Raw genomic sequence first — 20,797 nt, 5'->3', positions numbered from 1 at the left:
TATAGTTAAAGCTATGGTTTTCCGAGTAGTGATGTATGGAAGTGAGAGCTGGACCATAAAGAAGGCTGATCGCCGAAGAATGGATGCTTTTGAATTCTGGTGCTGGAGGAGACTCTTGAGAGTCCCATGGACTGCAAGAAGATCAAACCGATCCATTCTGAAGGAAATCAGCCCTGAGTGCTCACTGGAAGGACAGATCCTGAAGCTGAGGCTCCAAGACTTTGGCCACCTCATGAGAAGAGAAGACTCCCTGGAAAAGACCCTGATGTTGGGAAAGATGGAGGGCGCAAGGAGAAGGGGACGACAGAGGACGAGATGGTGGGACAGTGTTCTGAAAGCTATGAACATGAGTTTGACCAAACTGCGGGAGGCAGTGGAAGACAGGAGGGCCTGGCGTGCTCTGGTCCAGGGGGTCACGAAGAGGCGGACACGACTAAACGACAAAACAACAACAAATCCGACCACCCCTGAAGTGACTTAAGATCTGCATGCCCTGAGGGAAGGCAAAAGCTGTGGTGCCCATATTTTATATCTATTTGTTTCAGTAACTTAAAATTGTAACTAACTTTGGGTGCCTTGGCAGAATGGCAGTATATAAATGTAATAAATACGCAAATAATAAAATTGACACGTTACATATTGATGGTGCAGCAGATCTCATTTAATAATAATAATAATAATAATAATAATAATAATAATAATAATAATAATTTTTATTTATACCCCGCACTCCCCAGCCCTCCAGAAATCTATGTAAATTAACATTCTGTTCCCGGCAGATGCAATCCAGTACTCCAGCTGGAAGCCCACGGCCGGACACAAGGCACCAGAAGCACCCCTCGCCCGGCCGCCCCCCAAAATCCTCCGGCACTATTTTTCTAAAGGACCCTCTTCTTAATCCCCGAGCCTCCGGCGGAGGGACACCAGCGGCAGGACACATGACGTCACAATGCCACCTCACGCGGCGGCGTTGCCGCGGTAACCACCGACGCCTCTTTTTTTTTTGCACGGTGCGCACGCGCGGCGCCTCCGCGCCGGGACTTTAAACACACGCCACAAAGGATTTTAAGAAAGAGAGCGGGCGGGAGAGCGCTGATTGGCTCTCTGCGCGGCGAGAGGCGGGCCAATCGGGGCGTCGGCACGCCGGCCGGAGAGGCGGGGATTGGTCGAGGGGGCGCGGGGGCGGGCGCGAGGGGAGGGGGCGGGGCGGGGGGAAGGCGACGCTGACAGTTGGGCAGGATGTCGGCGAGGAGGCGCATCGGGGACCCTGAGGTGAGGGCTCGGCCCCTGCGGGGAGCCCCGGGAGACCCCGTCGCCTCTCTGCTCTCCCCCCTCACGAAGCCCAAACGGGGGGTTGTGTGGGGGGGGTCGCCCTTCGTTTTTGGGGTCCCCCCCCCGACGACCCCCCCCCGAAGCCCCGCCATGGCGCCTTTTCTCCCCCCTTTGGGGGGGCCTCTCCCTCAAACAGCACCTTATCCCTCTTTTTTGGGGGGGGGTTTGTGGTCCTCATTTTAGGCGGGGTCCCCTCTGGGTTTTAATGTTGGGTTTTTCCCTAGCTTGCATTTTAATTCTTTGCTGTTTCTATTAACTCATAGCCTTATTTTAATAAATGTTATAATACCAACCTACTACTACTACTACTACTAATAATAATAATAATAATGTTGTATTTTAATCTTGTTTTTAAGTTGTATTCATTCGACTTGTTTTTATTCTTGCTTGTTAGCTGCCCTGAGCTGGGGAGGGCGGGGTATAAATAAATTATTATTATTATTATTATTATTATTATTATTATTATTAGTATCTCAAGCAACACTGGACCTGCATAAGAAAAAGAAGAGTAGCCTTTCTTTCTTTCTTTCTTTCTTTCTTTCTTTCTTTCTTTCTTCTTTTTTTCTCTCTCACACATATTAATGTCACCTGCCGACCTTGGATTTTGTAATATGGGGGGGGGCTCCCCAAAGAGGCTGCTCTCCCCCCCACTTTTGGGGGGGAAGGGGTGGGGCAAATATTTTTCTCCCTCTTTCTTTATTGAGGGTTCTCAATAAGCCCTGGATCTGAGTCCCTAGGGCAGTGTTTCCCAACCTTGGGTCTCCAGCTGTTTTTGGACTACAACTCCCATCATCCCTTGCTAGCAAGACCAATGGTCAGGGATGATGGGAATTGTAGTCCAACAGCAGCTGGAGACCCAAGGTTGGGAAACACTGCCCTAGGGAGCCCCTACCCTAGACTCTTTCATTGTGGGGGGGGGGCTATTATTGTCCTGTTTGCCTTTTTTTGTTCTGTGTTTCTATGTTGTGTTTTTATGCTGTGAATCCGCCTTCGTGCTTCGGATGAAAAGTGGTATACAAATTTAATAACTAAAATAAAATAAAAATGGGGTGTTTTTTTTGGGGGGGGGTATTGTTTCCCTCAACCCAGGCTTCCCAGAGGGGACCAGAGACATCTGTGGAAGGGGAGAGGTCTTCTTGTAGCCATTAGCCACTCGGGCTGTATGGAACCTCCACAGTCAGGAGCAGTATACCTTCCAGGAGCTGTTGCTAGGAGACAAACTTGCCAGCCTCTCAGAAGCCTCCTATTGGCTGGTACAGGAAGCAGGGTGCTAGACCTGTTGTACCCAGCGGGGCTGCTGTAATATCTTGTCTTAGGTGACTGAGTTGCACATTCAGTGCTGCTGCTGCTGCCACCCTCATTCTGACTTTTTAAAAAACATGTTTTGGAAAGAAAGCTCTGGCTTTCTCATATTGATGCTTCCTCTTTCCGCTGATGTGGAAGGCAGGTACCAAATCATGGTACTGTTTAAACTTCCTGCTGTTACACTGGTGATGCCAACTGAAAGTTACATTATATTGAGATAAATTACAGAACAAAAATTGGAAAAGATGGAAAGGATTTGCTGAAATAGTTAATTGAATTAGAATACAAAAAAGGGAGGTATGAGGAGGTCAAGGAAACAAGCAAATGAAAGATAAGTTGGGAGGATTAGTTGTGTGTTTTTGTGTGTTTTGTTTTTTTCTTATTGTGATGTGTTGTTTGGTTTTTGTTTAATATGGTGTTATTACTTTTACTTTTGCTTTTTGTAACCCTTAAATTTTTTAATAAATATTATTTTTTTTTAAAAAATGAATGTGAGAGCCAGTGGGATATGGGAGACTGGGTTTGAGTTCCAGCAGGGGATCTGGGGAAGAATTTTCTCTGTCTGGAGACATCATACTTTTAACTCACTCTGATTGATGGAGGCTTACTAGGTTGACCATGTCGGTGGGTAGGTAGTCATAACTCATAGTACATGATTGTGGCATCCTTTTAACTTAGCTCTTGTCTTGGCTTTGGGCTTCCCTTTGCCCTGCATGGTTTCTGTAATGAGCGCTCTCTCCACCTCATATTGGTGATTTAATGGACGGATGTTGAAATTGCTTTATGAATGACATGTGACTCTGGGTGGGAAACCTGTGGCCCTCCAGATGTTGCTCCCTCCATCCCTGGCCACTGATTGGCCAGACTGAACTTCCTTTCCAAAACATTTTTTTTTAAAGTCAGAAGGAGGGTGGCAGCATCCCTTACCATTGATTGACCAGACAGCTCCCTCCATCCCTGACCATTGATTGGCCAGACCGGCTGGGGCTGATGGGAGTTGGAGTCCAGTATCATTTAAAGAGCCACAGGTTCCCTGACTCTGCAGTGACTTTGGAGGTTCAGGACTGAGATGGCAGTGGGCTGGTGGCAAAGTCCTGCTGAAATATTGTTCTACCCAAACAACTGCTTTCATTCGTTATGTTGTCAGATGTAACTAAATTAATTATTGGTTGTGACACTCTGTTCAGAAGGGAGGCTGCATATCAGTGGTGGAGCACATGATGCTTTGAATGCAGAACGTCTCTGGTTCAATCTCTAGTATCTCCAAGCAGGCCTGGGGAAAACTCCGTTGTGAATGTATATCAGAATTCTTGCTTCTCTGTGCTGCTGCAGAGTTTTGGGTAGGGACATGTGCTGATATGGTGTGGTGTGTGTGTGTGTGTGTGCATGAGAGAGAAGCAATGTCACAAATACTTTGCCAACCTACCTCATTGTGAGGAGGAGAGAGAGTAGTTTAAAACAATTTATTTGATTCAATATTTGCCATTTTAACAGGATCCATGTGAATGGACCTTTGAGGCAGTTGTATATAATACGGCATTACCAGTTGGACAAGTGAACAAGGCTGCAAAGCTACTGGGTGCCTCTTTGGACAGGCACCAATAACTTTTATGCTGGCTCCTAGGAATCTGGGTTATTTTTTCAGCCCTACATTTTTGCTGAAAGTTGATAGGAATCAAACTGAAGAGAATCATTTCCAGGGCATGTAATTGCCTGAGCTCAAGCCACAATATCTGTGTGCTGTCTGGCAGTCTAACGGTTCTGTGCTGATATCTATTTGCCCTAGCAGGCTGTGAGTCCATTTGGAACCAGGAGATCAAATAACCCAGCCACTCTGTTCCTTCCAGTGCTGCTCTGACCGAGTGGTAGTTTGAACACCACCTAGCCAGGATCAGCAGTCTTCGAGCCCCCTATTCAAAGGAACGAAGCCCACCATGATTAGTTAAAGTAGACTTGCTAACTCCCCAGTGTTCCTGGGGACCTGTTAAAACCACTACCCTGTGTCAGTCTGCATTACTGGAAGCAACGGGACAGCTGGGTTGTTAGATCATCTCCTCATCCTACATTTCCCTGAGGTGCACTAGGAGTCTCAGGAGTCACATTGGTACCGACAGATACTGTGACCTGTAGCCCTGCATGGTGCATGGACATTGTGGAATGGGCCTATAATAATAAGACTTGCTTTTCCTTTCTCCCAGACTCAAATCTAGGGGAGGAGAAAGGACCAGCATAATAAACTCCTATAGTAAGGATGGATGGCATATTTGGTAAATAAATAAAAAGGATCCCCTTGGTTAAACTCAGCGATTGAACTGCAGTAAAGCTGTTAGAGTAGGGGTAATAAATGTGTGGCCTTGGTAGAGGCTGGAGGAAGAAATAAAGTTTGTGTTGTGATAAAATGTGGTCTTATGCCATTTGTCTCTTTGCATATATCTTAGTATATTGGCTCTTGGGTTTAGGACTACTACTGCCCAAATTTTCTTGCTACACTCTTGTTTCGGCAATTATGTTCAGATCTCATCTGGCATTCCAGTTCTTCACTCCATACTTGGGTTACCTGTTGTGTATACTGAAGGTTTCTCTCTTTCCTTTTTTCTTTCAAAAACACAACAGTTTTTGACCAAAAGGATCCCACAGAATCCTAAATACCAGCATGTAAAAACTCGCCTTGACACAGGTAAGTGAACATCTCTCTGCTTGGATAGAAATGTATTAATCAGAGAAAAGTGAGACAGAAACCTTTCCCTTGCTACGTCCAATCCGTGGAATTTTTTTCCTATATCCTGGAGGTTGTTACCTTTCAAGGGTTGTGGGCTGTGATGTCAGATCATGAGGTAATAATGTGCTTTTGTGACTTAGATCTCAGAGTAAACTTAGTACAAGCTATTAGAAAGTCAGCACATTTGATAATCTTGTTAGAGAAGGCTTGTAAACATAAGTATTTGGTCACCTATGATGAATAAGAATTGCCATGAGGCAATCAGGAGTGGAAGTATTAGAAAAGTTGGTTCTTTATTTCATTTCAGCCCTACTTATTTAAGAGGATTGTTGCAGGAGTCAGATGGGACAGGTGAAAACACGTTGGCCACCCTGAGCTCCTTGAAAGAAGAGCAGGACTAAAATGCAATAAATAATATATATATTTCAAGCCTCACAGGCCTAGCATTAACTATTTTTGGATGCCTATGATTTTCCAGCCCTACTAATCCACATTAAGGATTATGAGCATAGGATTAACTTGGAATAAACAGGTGAGGTGAGGCCTTGGTAACAGTTAAGATTTCTCCCAACATTTCCCCAACATTTATATTGCTGTGGAATGAATGAATTGCACATCTTTGGGGGGAGAGGATTCACCATCGGGTGTATGTTCTCTTGTAGGTAGCAGTATGACCAAATACACTGAAAAACTGGAAGAGATCAAAAGAAGTGAGTAACATCACAGCCACCGCTTAGACTTCTGTAATCCACTCACTCAGGCCCACAGATCGAGCTGTGTGCGGGGTGGGCAGTGCAGGAGAATTTTTTTGTAGTAGGTTTAGCACTTTGATGCTCTGCCATGTGACTTGGGATTGTTCCCACCCAAGCAGGGGGCAGGGGTCCTAGAATTAACACATTGTTGGCATATTTGCAGTTGCTGTCATGTATGATCTGGCTGAGATTCCTACATGGCAGGGAGTTGGGTTAGATGACCCTCAGGGTCCCTTGTTGTTGTTGTTTAGTCCTGTCCGACTCTTTGTGACCCCCTGGACCAGAACACGCCAGGCACTCCTGTCTTTCACTGCCTCTCGCAGTTTGGTCAAACTCATCTCGTCCTCTGTCGTCCCCTTCTCCTTGTGCCCTTCATCTTTCCCAACATCAGGGTCTTTTCCAGGGAGTTTTCTCTTCTCATGAGGTGGCCAAAGTCTTGGAGCCTCAGCTTCAGGATCTGTCCTTCCAGTGAGCACCCAGGGCTGATTTCCTTCAGAATGGATAGGTTTGATCTTCTTGCAGTCCACGGGACTTTCAAGAGTCTCCTCCAGCACCAGAATTCAAAAGCATCAATTCTTTGGCGATCAGCCTTCTTTACGGTCCAGCTCTCACTTCCATACATCACTACTGAGAAAATCATGGCTTTAACTATACGGGCCTTTGTTGGCAAGGTGATGTCTCTGCTTTTAAGGGTCCCTTACAACTTTACAATTCTATGATTCTGAGATCTCCCGCAACCCAAATTCAAAGCATCGCTGTTCAGGGAAAGTCACGTCCAGGGATTAATCTTCACCAAAGTGTGCCTATGTCACTGCGTGCATTTTTAGAACATCATTGTGCAAAAATGGGGACTGGAAGCTTTCCAAAACGAATGCTAAGATTCTCAGCTTAATTAATTCTGAGAACTGTCTTTTAAAGTTTTGTACAGTTCAAGTAGCAAGTCACATTACATACTTAGAATACAAAGGGATTTCAGGTGTATTTTTCAAAAACAAAACTGTTTTGGCTTTTCCTCACTCTGCACTCCTTTTTTTTCAGTTGCAATTGCTTTGGTCAACTAGAAATGAAGTTACTTTGTTCCACAACATTCTTTTGTTCAGAGATTGCTTTTGAGTACTGAAATCTTAGCAGTGGTCTCGTCGTATCACCGCTACAAAACTTGTTGTGTTTCTGTCCCTTTCTTCGTCTGCACTCCCTGTTGTGCAAACCCGAGTGCCTCTTTTGTGTCAGACTCTTTTTTTCCTCTTTAAATCCCACTTCAAGAAGCTTAGATGCAGGTACCCTCTCACCGGGCCGGTGGTGAATAGCGCCTTGTGTGGTTCAGATAATTTGCTAACCATCTTTGATTTCTCATGGATAGACGACACCAGTTGGACACAGGCTTAAATGCCTGGTACAGTGTTGCCTCTGTCTCTTCTGTAACTTGAGAAAAACAGCTACGAGGCTAGAAAATCAAAACTGAGAAGCCAGCAGGTGTAGTCCTCATTTGCCTATCTAGTGGACACGGGTGAGAAACAAACCACCTAGTTTTCTTCTCATCGTAAATCTTGTTTTGCTGCTCCTGAGGAGTTCTAGACTCTTCTGAACAGTTGTATGTTGGTTGTCTCTGAATCTTTGCTTCAAGATGTCTGGAACCTTAAAGGGACCTTCTGAATTAGCTCCAGGTATGTTGTGCTGATGTTGTGGGACAAAGTGGCTCTGTTAATTTTCTCTTCTATCTGATGCCCCTAACTGCTCCCTGCTGGCTGGTGCTGATGGAAGCTGTAGATTTTCTTCTTTTCCCTTAAGGAGAGCCGGTGTGGTGTAGTGGTTAAGAGCGGTAGATTCGTAATCTGGGGAACCGGGTTCGCGTCTCCGCTCCTCCACCTGCAGCTGCTGGGTGACCCTGGGCCAGTCACACTTCTCTGAAGTCTCTCAGCCCCACTCACCTCACTGAGTGTTTGTTGTGGGGGAGGAAGGGAAAGGAGAATGTTAGCCGCTTTGAGACTCCTTCGGGTAGTGATAAAGCGGGATATCAAATCCAAACTCTTCTTCTTAAGGACAGCAAATTGTTGGGTATCCATATCCATCCTTTTTATAATGCCCCTGGACCAGGCCTGGCAGGGAAAATAATAAATAAATATTTACTTTGTGGCAGGTGGTGCTAAGCTTGTTTCATTTAAGGTGTTGGTAGCTGAAAAGCAAAGTTCAGTCATGCACAGTTTAGCAGTGTCTTGTATATGTTGACCTTATGAATATCCGTGGAGTGGTTGTGATCCTTGTCTTGCTTTCTCACGTCATTCAGAGTTGTATGTCGGCTTGCGCTTCAGTGTGCTCTGTCCTCTTCTTGTTAGCTCAGTGTGGGCTGGATTGCATGAAGTAACTGGTGCTCCTGATTTGGATCCCACCTCCAACCCTCTGTGAAGGCAGCGGTAGATAGTGCAGGGCTGAGGAACCTGTCACCCTCCAGATGATGATGACGTGCAACTCCCACCAGACCCAGCCAGCATGGCTAGTGATCAGGGATATGAAGGGTGTCCAATAATGTATGGCAGGCCACAGATTTCACCACCCTTGAGAGAGGGAATTAGCCTGGGAATTGGGTGAATCTTTAGTTGGGTAGATCTGAGGGGTTTGGGCTCTGTTCCCTGCACAATCCCGTTCAAGGTGGTTGGGAGTGAGATTGGATTTCGTTCTAAGATGAGGTTACCAGATTTTTTTTTTAATGAATCCTGGGACACTTTTCAACTTCCTACTAAATAGATGGGTTTTGTTATGGGACTGATTTGTAAATCTGGGGACTGTCCCCGGGAAACGTCTGGTAACCTTTTTCTAAGAACGGTTCATAAGTTTTCGTACATCCTTTGAAGAAGAGCGGAATGCAAGTATAATGCATGGGACTAATGCAATGGTACTGCCAAAGTTTTCTCATAGATTACACCTCTTCACTGTTTTCCAGATTACAGATACAAGAAAGATGAGCTCTTCAAGAGACTGAAAGTGACTACTTTTGCCCAGCTGGTATGTTCTGTCCTTAAACTGCATTTTTCCTGAAGTGTCCCATATCTGTGAGCTCGCCATACTTTTGCAAATGAGACTTTCATCGTTTAATATCCTGGACAACTAGCAGCATTCAAGGGTTCTTGGGCCCCTCAGGTGTCAACCCTGATATTAAACTACAGTATGTGAAGCAGAAATAAAGATGCCTCAATATGACCCTCGGGATTCTGTGATTCCATGAAAACTCACACTAGGGCTGGCCTTCCTCTGGGCTGATGCTGCTTCCTGAGTCCCAGAACAACCCTTTTGCTGAGCTGCTTTTGACCATGTCCTTGCCTCAATCCACAGGTGACCCAGGTTGCTTCCCTAGCTGATGAAAACTCAGAAGTACCATGTGAGGAAATTCAGAAGTTTGATGGTAAGGTCCGGGGCTTCTAAGAAATTACTTTTTTAAAGGTTCTTTGAAATGGTAGAATACTTCTACAAGGAAAGACGTGTAGGCATAAAGTCCTGCCTTATAACTTTGTGCCAGTGGTCCATTTTGTCTGGCGCTGGCTACTTGGTTTCCCCCGACCTATGACCTGAGATCCTGTTTTAGTATCAAACCTGGGATGTTCTGCTTATATAAAGCATGTTCTCTGCTGCTGGGCTATGGCCTTTCCCCACACAGAGGTCTGCTTACTGCTTTTTTTCCTTATTTAAGCAACTGTTTGGGTTCTTATGTGACAAAGTAAGCACTTGTTAAAAGTTTAAAGATTATCACGGAGATAGATGCATGCCAAATAGTGGGCATTGTGTCTTGTCATCAGCGATACCACAAACGCTGTCCAATGGGTGCTGGTTCTGTTCCTAGCAGGAGGCTTTGGGATTTGGCAAATCCTGAAAATTTGGTTTCCTGTGAGCAAATGAATGCAAATATAATCATGTGCTACAAGGGGAGAAGAGCACTTCTGCATCTCTGGAAAGCTTATTGTCCATACATGCTTTGGAGATAGCCTCTGTCTCATCCTCTACAGCAGAATCCCAGCCTAACTTATCCCTGCACTTACCCTGACTCCTCAGACTAAACCCTGTTATTACCAAATTTCTGTCTTTATTGTTTTTCTCATTTTGTACACCATTGAGAGATTCAAAGGTCTTAAGAGATTCAGAAATGCTTTTAGATAAATATCTTTTTCAATGAAATATCTGCCTTTCCGTCACCCCTGTTTCAGAAGGCGATGCTGCTCCTACAGATAACAGCCCTGACATGGCGGCAGAGACTAATGGCAAAAGCAGCCCTGGTGACAAACCAGCCAGTCCCATCCTGTTCATAAACAACACCGGAGCTGGGGAGTCGTATCGTTCCACCCTGCAGAGGTATCCAAGAGTCTGTCTCTGTGCTCGGCCTTCCTTCCTTCCACCTGCCATGATTCCCTTTGCTCCCTGCAAAGACGGTTTGGAAAAAATCAGTGATGCAATTTGATGAAGTCCGCTAATACTAATAGTTGGGACTCCAGAAGCAGTACATGGTATTTCAAACCATTGCTTAGCTTGGCTTAAAATGCTGAAGCAGGTCCATTGGGCTCTTGGCATGTTTGATAGCCTTTCCAAAAAGTTGGATGAGACTTGATCAGTCAAGCTTCCACGAGAAAGGAGTTGGAAAGCAAGGAACTGTGATCATAGAAGCCTCCCTCTTTGTCCTAGCTGGGCACCTGTGTCCTTTTCTATCAATGGCTGTTAGCCATCAGCTAAATGGAATCTCAAGAACCTTCATACCAGCTGCTGGGAACAAATAGCAGGAGGAGGGCTACTGCTTTCATGCCCTGCTTGTGAACTTCTCACATGCATTGGGGAGTGATCAGTGGGCGAAGTTGGGAAGCCTAGTGGGTCACGTTTGGCCTGCGGGCCAGATGTGCCCCACCCCTGGACTAGCTGGGCTTTTGTCCTTATATTTGAAGGTAAAGGGACCCCTGACCATCAGGTCCAGTTGCAGATGACTCTGGGGTTGCTGCGCTCATCTCGCTTTACTGGCCGAGGGAGCCGGCGTACAGCTTCCGGGTCATGTGGCCAGCATGACTAAGCCGCTTCTGGCAAACCAGAGCAGTGCACGGAAACGCCGTTTACCTTCCCGCCGGAGCTGTATCTATTTATCACTTGCACTTTGACATGCTTTTGAACTGCTAGGTTGGCAGGAGCAGGGACCGAGCAACGGGAGCTCACCCCATCGCGGGGATTCGAACCGCCGACCTTCTGATTGGCAAGTCCTAGGCTATGTGGTTTAACCCACAGTGCCACCCACGTCCCTGTCCTTATATTTAACCTCACCTTTTCCCATTAAGTTCAAGGAATCATTCTATGTCTTTGCTCTCCCATTTTATCTTTGCAGGAACCCTGTAGAGTAGGTTAGGGAATCTTCAGATGCTCTTAGTCATTGGCACCAGGAGCAGAACCTCCCCCGTGATCTTAAGGGGTTACAGGATTCATCACCTAGGAAACTGGCTGGATTGCTGTCTGTTCTGAACTCAGAGGGCAGTGTCTGTCTGTCACTGAATTGCTGGCTCGTTTGATCAGCTTCTGCCTAGCACTGATAACCACAGAAACATACTACCATATTTTTCACTCTGTAAGATGCACCACACCATAAGACGCAACCAGTTTTTGGAGGAGGAAAACAAGAAAAAAAATATTCTGAATCCCAGAAGCCAGAACAGCAAGAGGGATATAACTGTGCAGCGATCCCTCTTGGTGTTCTGGCTTCTGGGATAGCGGTGCAGCCTGCATTCGCTCCATAAGACGCACACACATTTCCCCTTACTTTTTAGGAGGGAAAAAGTGCGTCTTACAGAGCGAAAAATATGGTATTTTGACCTGGCAGGCTGACGGCGGTCCTTATTGTGCCTTTATCCTGAAGTTAATGGCTCCTCTTTCTCCCAGTGTCATCAGTGGCGTGGGTGAGCTGGACCTGGGGAGAGATGCCCCGAAGAAAACGGAAAACTTTGCAAAAGACAGACCTTACCCTGACTGCCCCTACCTGCTGCTGGACGTGCGAGAGCGGGATGCGTTTGAGCAGTGCCACATAGTGGGAGGTGAGGCAGCCGGAGCGTCACCCCTGGGGGTTGCGTGAGTGGGGGTGCACCATAAGCATCCCCCCCTCTTGCAGAGGTTGATCACCTTTAGAGAAAACCAGAATGGGCAAAGCAGCCTACAAACTGCAGAGAACGTTGTGGAGGTGTCCGCCTTCTCTGAAGGCAAGAGCTGCTTCCAGTATTCCAACTTACATCTGCTGATGCCTTTTGACTCCCCCTGCTGGTGTCAGATGGCAGTGGTGGTTGCTCATGACTCCGACCTGGCTTTTGCAGGTTTTATCCTGACAGTAAGAGCTGTTTGACAGTGGAATTTGCTGCCAAGGAGTGTGGTGGAGTCTCCTTCTTTGGAGGTCTTTAAGCAGAGGCTTGACAACCATATGTCCGGAGTGCTCTGATGGTGTTTCCTGCTTGGCAGGGGGTTGGACTCGATGGCCCTTGTGGTCTCTTCCAACTCTATGATTCTATGATTCTATTGTGCAAACTATTTACAGTGCAGATCTACCAAGTTCATTTCCGTCTCAGTCACTTGCAGAATCCAGGAGTGGCCCCTTCCGGCTTCTCCCCCAACATAAGAACTTCGGCACCCCAAGCCTCCTCCTCCCCTCCTTGCATTTCACCCCTCTGCACAAGGTGGCGTGCGTCCGTCCTGGCCAGCCTGGCCAGGTGAGGCTCTGGGGTTCTCAGCAGCATCCTCCAGCCCTTTCCTCGCCTGGCTGGCCCCTTCCCTCTCTTCTCCACTGGAGGTGTGGCTTTTCCCACCGCTGGAAGAGGAACTGCTCCTCAGGAGTTTTGGAGGCTCTCTGTATCCCAACGGCCCTCCTGCCTCCCTCCCCTGACACCTGGCTTCTTAAAAAGAGCTCCAAGTACTGCAGGCTGTTTTCTAGCTCAGGAGAAGGCAATGAGCAACTGACTCCCCAATCACCACTGCATGAATTCATTCTGTAAAGTGGTCACCAATGTGATAACACACTATTTTATTTATATATTCAATTTGTATACTGCCCTGCATCCACAGATCTCAGAGCAGTCACCACACTTACCTGCTCAGGTGATAATTTTGTGCACCTGACAAAGTGGACTCTGGCCCACAAAGCATAACAATAACATTCATTCATTCATTCATTTATATGCTGCCCATCTGATTGGGTTGCCCCAGCCACTCTGGGCAGCTCCCAGCAAAAATAGTAAAAACCTAGTACAACATCTGACACTAAAAACTTAGCCTTCAGATGTCTTTTAAAAATCACAAAAAGCTGTTTAAAGATTAACACAGGTTTCTGAGTCATTTGTGCTGTCCACAAGTAACAGGCTTCCTCCTCTGGGATTTGCTATCTGCAGACACTGAGCCTGCTTAGAAGCAACTCTGTAAGACTGGGGGTCCTACCGCACTCCTTGATACCAGAGGTGACCACATCAGGAAAGGGCGGGGGGAGCGGTTTACAAATGCAGTCCAAGCTGCAAGTCTGTCTCCTAGGCTTGGCCTCCTCCCTCAATAGGAGAAGGCATCCTGGAAGAGGTATTTAGCCCATCTGCTTCAGCAGCAGATCTGTACAACTGGCATGCATATGTTGGAGTTCCACCCTCCCAGTTTCAGTCCCAGTGGGAGAAAGTAAGCAGGGCTTCTGCTGAGCTTTATGAAGAAAAATAAATTCACTGGTGTGGTCAGCCTTTTCTCTTTCCCTCCCCTTTCCCTTTTCCGAGCACAATTCAAAGTGTTGCTGCTGACCTTGAAAGCCCTAAATGGCCTTGGCCCAGTATACCTGAAGGAGTGTCTCTGCCTCCATCGTTCTGCCCGGACACTGAGGTCCAGCTCCAAGGGCCTTCTGGCAGTTCCCTCACTGCAAGAAGCCAAGTTACAGGGAACCAGGCAGAGGGCCTTCTTGGTGGTGGCACCTGCCCTATGGAATGCCGTCCCACCAGATGTCAAAGAGAAAAATAACTACGAAACTTTTAGAAGACATCTGAAGGCAGCCCTGTTTAGGGAAGCTTTTAATGTTTAATAGGTTATTGTATTTTAGTGTTTTGTTGGAAGCCGCCCAGAGTGGCTGGGGAAACCCAGCCAGATGGGCAGGGTATAAATAAATTATTATTATTTTTATTTTTATTATTATTATTATTATTATTATTATTATTATTATTATTATTATTATTATTATTCCCTGTCTTAGCTAGTGAACTGAAAGAGGAAAGAATGGTCAAGCTGTCTTCTCACACTGGGGTTCTTCGCCTGGCACTGCTGCTCTTGCTTGGAAGTGGGTGGACCGCTAAGCCTCTGCTCTGGCTTCTTTTGTCCAGCATTGTCCTACCTTAAGAGCTAGAGAACCATCCTCCCACCTCCAAATGGATGCTCACGATTCCAATATGATTTTGTGTGTGCGTGTGTGTGTGTATGTGCTTTTTCAGCTGTAGAAAATGAGAACAGGCCTGCTTAGTTTCTCTCTTCTGTTCTAAGCTTGCTTTTCTCTTTCCTTGCAGCTTACTCCTACCCAATCGCCACGCTATCCAGAACCATGAATCCCTATACAAATAACATTTTGGAATACGTATCCTTCATCCAAAGAAGCCTCTTGGTGTTCTGCCGCTATTTCCGCTTCAAATGCACAGCTTGATCAGGAGCCCTGACCCCACAGGAAGCCAAGCTCACAGTCTCGTAACGTTCCCTTTGAGGAAAGCTCACTTCTGTGCTCAGATCCACTTGATCAACATACAGTGGTGCCTCGCAAGACGAAAAGAATCCGTTCCGCGATTCTCTTCGTCTAGCGGTTTTTTCGTCTTGCGAAGCAAGCCCATTGACAGCTTAGCGGATTAGCGCTATTAGCGGTCTAGCGGCTTTTAGCGGATCAGCTGAGAAGCGGCTTTTAGCAGATCAGCTGTTAAGCGGCTTAGCAGCTTAGGAAAAGCAGGAAAAAAGCGGGGGGAACCGCGGGAACTCGCAAGATTTTTTCGTCTTGCCAAGCAACCCCATAGAGAAATTTGTTTAGCGAAGCTCCTCCAAAACGGAAAACCCTTTCGTCTAGCGGGTTTTCCGTCTTGCGAGGCGTTCGTCTTGCGGGGCACCACTGTATTTCACTGCTTTCCCCACAGCATGTCTTCCAGATCCATGCTTCCTTTGCATATGTGGGTCTGGAACCCCATGGGGATCACTTCAGGGATCTGAAGGGTGGAGAGAGATGTAGTATTGGGGCTCCAGGATGCCTGCCTGGGGTGTAACTTGGGCACAAGCCAATGGCCAATATCTGGAGCTTCTGCTGCCCCCACCTCCTCCTACTTACCAGTCTATGATCCTTTCTCTCCACAACATCCCCTGACGTGCACCCTCTCACACCATTAAGGAGAGGAGATGCAGGTGGCGCTGTGGGTTAAACCACAGAGCCTAGGACTTGCCGATCAGAAGGTCGGCGGTTCGAATCCCTGCAATGGGGTGAGCTCCCGTTGCTCGGTCCCTGCTCCTGCCAACCTAGCAGTTCGAAAGCACGTCAAAGTGCAAGTAGATAAATAGGCACCACTCCAGCGGGAAGGTGCGCTGCTCTGGTTCGCCAGAAGTGGCTTAGTCATGCTGGCCACATGACCCGGAAGCTGTACGCCGGCTCCCTCGGCCAGTAAAGCAAGATGAGCGCCGCAACCCCAGAGTCGGTCACGACTGGACCTAACGGTCAGGGGTCCCTTTACCTTATAATAAACTATCCATCTTCTTTCCTCCCAATCCTATTCCTTACCCCCAGGACTAAAAGGAGACACAGACTATCTCTCCTCATTTAAAATGTCCAGGGATGTTACCTAATTTAGCTCACTTCCAAATACAGAATTTGAGTTTTAATTTGTTTTGATGGAGTCGAGAGCTGTTGCTTCCCCGTCTTTGACAGAAACCAAATGTTGAGGCTACTGACCTCGGTTTCCCTTGAGAGAAAGTGTTGACGCTTGTGTCCAAATCTCACTTGTCGAAGCCTAGGTGCCCCTCATCTGCCATTGGACTGAGCTGTCAGGCACTGCTACCTTGACATCCCTAAACGCTTGAGGATGGCGGGCGTGGGGGGGGGGCTTTGCCACCATCTTGTTCTCTTCCCACTTCCGTTGATTGTACAAGCCTTAGCACCTCCGCCCGCCAGAAAAACGCTCATGGAAAGATCATCATTCTGTACGACGACGACGAGAGAGTAGCGAGCCAAGCTGCCACCACCATGTGTGAAAGGGGTTTTGAAAACTTGTTCATGCTCTCTGGAGGTAGGAAGCCCTGGAATTTCCCTGCTAATTACCTGCTAGTTTCAGATATCAAATCCATTCTCCCTGTTCTCCCGCCCTCACACACAGAGGTCACTTTGCAATGTGATCTCTGGAGAACTGACATGCGTTGCATATAGAACAGTGATGTGCCCTGGTGGCTATGCTTGCACGCGAACGTGCCTAAAGAGCTAAATTTCTGGAAAGATCAAACCAGTTTAATAGGCTCGGCTAATTAGGTCAAAACCACATGCCAAAGTTGCCCCAAATCCTGCTTTTGTGACCTGTCTGGTTATGCAAATCACCAAGCACACTTTGTATATATCTGAGTTTCTCTTTTAAAAGAGCTGTGCATAGCACATTGGCCCTGAACACAGAAACCTCATTTTGTCCCTGCTTCCTCAGTGTTTCAAAGAACAGGCAGCTGTAATTTTTTTTCACCGTATTCCCTTGTCCAGCAGGGCAGAGAGAGAGTGATATGTGCTCTGCCTCCATTTCCAGTGCTAACTGTACAATGGACCATGCCGATATAGGCTGAGGCTTCATTCTAAATCAGCCTTTAGCACGTTCAGAGTAACATCGGAAGGTGTCGAGCCGGACTGCGTTGTCAGACTCTCCTTCTTCCTTGCCTGCCAGGTCTCAGAGTCGTCGCTCAGAAAATCCCCGAAGGTCTGGTAACTGGCACGTTTCCTTCCTCTTGCCTATCGGCCAGCCAGCCTGGGACCGCCCGGAAGAGAGCCACTCCCAGGGAGCCCCTCCCCCCGCCCGCTGAGAATAAATGGAGATTTACAGCAGAGGATCTACAAAAGATACAGTACTATCTAGAAGAGGAGCAACTTCCGACAGATTCCGCCAGTAAGACTTAGCTGTCTGTCTCCTACAGCTGGGGTTGTCACCTTTGGTCAGGCAAAATATGGGACAAGTCCGGGCGGGGGAGATGGGGGGGCTAAAATTACCTTCCCTGGTGCAGAAACGACTTCAAAGCAATCCATTATAATGGGTTGTTTCCAATGCTAGTCATACTCATAGAATAGACCAAATGAAATTTACGGACCTAAGTTAGCAATGCATATTAATTTCAATAACTCACTTCCTCCCCACCTGCTGAATTTCTGTCTGTCAGAAAGAATGGTAAATGTAAAACTTCTGAATTACTGCTCTGGTGTTTCTTAAAACACTCAAAAAAACTTGCAGTCAGTAAAACATACACGCTAAGAACATCAGTTAAAACCAACCCAATAATAATAATAATAATAATAATAATAATAATAATATATTATTATTATTATTATTATTATTATTATTATTATTATTATTATTATTTTATTTATACCCCACCCATCTGGCTGGGTTTCCCCAGCCACTCTGGGCAGCTACCAACAAAACACTAAAATACAATAACCTATTAAACATTAAAAGCTTCCCTAAACAGGGCTGCCTTCAGATGTCTTCTAAAAGTTTCGTAGTTATTTTTCTCTTTGACATCTGACGGGAGGGCGTTCCACAGGGCAGGTGCCACTACCGAGAAGGCCCTCTGCCTGGTTCCCTGTAACTTGGCTTCTCGCAGGGAGGGAACCGCCAGAAGGCCCTCGGAGCTGGACCTCAGTGTCCAGGCAGAATGATGGGGGTGGAGACGCTCCTTCAGGTCTACTGGGCCTTTGAGGCCGTTTAGGGCTTTCAAGGTCAGCACCAACACTTTGAATTGTGCTCGGAAACATACTGGGAGCCAGTGTAGGTCTTTCAAGACCGGTGTTATGTGGTCTCGGCGGCCGCTCCCAGTCACCAGTCTAGCTGCCGCATACAGCAATTCAGTACAGCAATTCAAAATTTATATCATCACAGTTAGGGATGTGGGCGGTGCTGTGGGTTAAACCACAGAGCTTGGACTTGCTGATCAGAAGGTTGGCGGTTCAAATCCCCACAACGGGGTGAGCTCCCGTTGCTTGGTCCCAGCTCCTGCCAACCTAGCAGTTCGAAAGTATGTCAAAGTGCAAGTAGATAAATAGGTACCACTCTGGCGGGAAGGTAAAGGCGTTTCCGTGCGCTGCTCTGGTTCGCCAGAAGCGGCTTAGTCATGCTGGCCACATGACCCGGAAGCTGTACGCTGGCTCCCTCGGCCAGTAAAGCAAGATGAGCGCCGCAACCCCAGAGTCGGTCACGACTGGACCTAATGGTCAGGGGTTCCTTTACCTTTACCTATCATCACAGTTAAGTTATTATTTAGGTTACAAGATCAACATAAGCCCCAAAAAGACAGATTCCGGCCTTGAGAAGCTTACAGCCTAGGTTTTAACATTGAGTGGAGCAAAGAGGCTCAGGGGCAAAAGAGGGGAAAGGACCGGGCCTGGATGTGTCCCAAGCTGTGCCTTGCTGGTGGCGGTAGGAAATTGCCTGGTTGCTTAGCCAGAGGCCAGCTTGCCTCTCTCACCCTCCTGCTCTGCTTCCTCTCTTGCAGCCCGTCTTAGCCGTGGTTCTTCAGCTCGAGACTCCAAAGCCACCGCCGTGCGGAGCAGCCAGAACCTGCCCACCACCAACACAGCGGTGGCCCTCTCCACCCGCTCCCTCAGCAGCAGCAGCCTGCAAAGCAGGCCCTGGAGATAGACGGTGTCGTTTCCCACTCAATAAAAGAGAGTCCCTCTTCCTGGGGCCCTTTGATCACTACAGCCAGTCTTTCGCTTTTAGGAAGGTGGTGCGCACGGGACAGAGAGGGGCAGAGGAGCAAAGGTGGGCAAGGTATGGAATAGGAGAGGGGGAAACGCCACAGGCCAAGGACCTTTGGAGCAGAAAAGAAGCCCAGGGTGGGAAGGAAACAGGCTAACCTTATCTAAACCTCCCGGCTAAAACTCCGGTTGGTGTTTGTCATTGCCTCCCCCCACCCCTAAAGTTAATGGGATTTCCTAACTGCTGGTACGTGAGAACATGTGAACCAGAGCAATACAAAAACGTGGCTGGACTTTGAACAGAAATGGAGCAAAATGAGCAAAGTTAGTAGCGAGCAAAGTTAGTTCTAAGTGCTTGAGTTATAATAACCAGACATTTGTGGTACAGCCAGGTAATGCATGGGTGATCTGAGTGTTTAATTTATGGCCTTCTGCCCAGAGTTCTTTGCCGCCGTCCCAAAAATACTCTTAATAACAGCAGTTGTACATACAGGGGAAAGAACGTAACTCCTCCGCTTCCTGGATTTTCAGAGCCATAAACCTTGGCCGGCTGTTTTTCTTGCTGTGGCCATTCCAGGATATGATTGTGAATATGTGGGCAGCACAGTTCCCTTCCCTAATGTTGAAGGATAACTTTGGGGACCAGATCGTGAAAGATGCTGGAAATAAGATGCAAGGGATAGAAGGCAAAGCCATTCCATCACCTAGATGAAATCTCTTCTCAATAAAACGTCCTGATTTTGGGAGAGTAGCAGAAGTTGTGGTGGAGGAAGAATATATCCGTCCCACTTCGCAATTCCATTGTTTGTTTGCCTCTGAGGGTGATGCTGAGCGTCACAATGGAGCAGTGTAATTCCCCCCCCCCCCCCGGTAGTTTTGAGGCCGCTCATACCTCAAAAGGGCAGCGTTTCACATACAGATAACTTCTGGCAAATTTGCTTGGCTTGTTGCGTTGGCAGAAAGGGGAGTCCTTTTGACCCCTTTTCTCTCCTCTCCCTCCCTCCCCCTGTGACATTTCCTTTCTCTTGCTAGGACACCTGAGATTAATGACACATCGACTAGCAGGCCAGTGGCACTCTGTCTCTCTGCCAGCCGTTCTCTTTTACAGTTTGCGCAGTTGGCTGGCTGTGCAGGAGAAAATGCCTTCACCTCCGCTGTGGTCCGAACAGCTCAGTGTGGCATCAGTGCCAGATCAGTTCTTCCTTCCACCTGTGGTTCACCTTGCAGGAGGCAGAGAGGTCCTAGTTTTCCCCAGCCTTGGCTCTTAGGACAAGCTGGTTTCTTGTCGGTGTCAAATAGAAACTGGAGCAATTATCTTTTGGCTTGCAGTCCTAAGCTATGGTGCCAATGGTCTGTGGCACGGACATCTCCGCTCCAGAGGTCATGGGCAGCTTACTGCTGCAACTCTGATCCTGCTTAGCAGCGTCGGAGCTTACAGCCTGCTCCTCCTAAGCCCCTTTGTTTTCCTCTCTCTCCTGACCCCAAAGTAGGAGCTGGGTCGCCTCTGTTTCTGAGATGTGAACCAGCTGGGTGTCTGTAGAAGCCATAATCAGTGGTATCCCGTGTTGGTCCCAGGAAGAGAGAGCTTCCCCTTTTCTTGTTCCCACTTGTTACAGAAGGAAGGTTCCACTGTGGATGTTAGTGCTGGAACGATTCCCTTTGAAAGAATCCATGTGGGGACCATAAATGTACAGTCCGCTTTGAGCAAAGATCCAAGATTCCAGCTGCCTCCCGTTTTGCAGGCCTTTCCTAGGAGAGAATCTG

The 20,797-nt window shown here is 47.3% G+C and overlaps 1 protein-coding gene across 1 annotated transcript; it reads left to right on the top strand.

Moving 5' to 3' along the window:
* The first annotated feature begins 1,191 nt into the window (after positions 1-1,191).
* On the top strand, positions 1,192-19,034 carry CEP41 (centrosomal protein 41). Its single transcript, XM_081880117.1, has 11 exons — positions 1,192-1,272; positions 5,251-5,314; positions 6,019-6,066; positions 9,047-9,108; positions 9,436-9,505; positions 10,302-10,446; positions 12,004-12,155; positions 14,631-14,698; positions 16,262-16,376; positions 17,010-17,228; positions 18,829-19,034. Exons 1-11 carry the CDS (start codon positions 1,240-1,242, stop codon positions 18,972-18,974), a joined length of 1,122 nt encoding a protein of 373 aa, XP_081736243.1. The 5' UTR covers positions 1,192-1,239; the 3' UTR covers positions 18,975-19,034.
* Positions 19,035-20,797: the final 1,763 nt, after the last annotated feature.

This window comes from Podarcis erhardii (assembly GCF_964252035.2).
Source record: "Podarcis erhardii genome assembly, chromosome: 10".
Classification (NCBI taxonomy): Eukaryota; Metazoa; Chordata; class Lepidosauria; order Squamata; family Lacertidae; genus Podarcis; species Podarcis erhardii.
The sequence above is the reverse complement of the archived record's forward strand: the minus strand, read 5'-3'. Positions and strand labels throughout refer to the sequence as shown.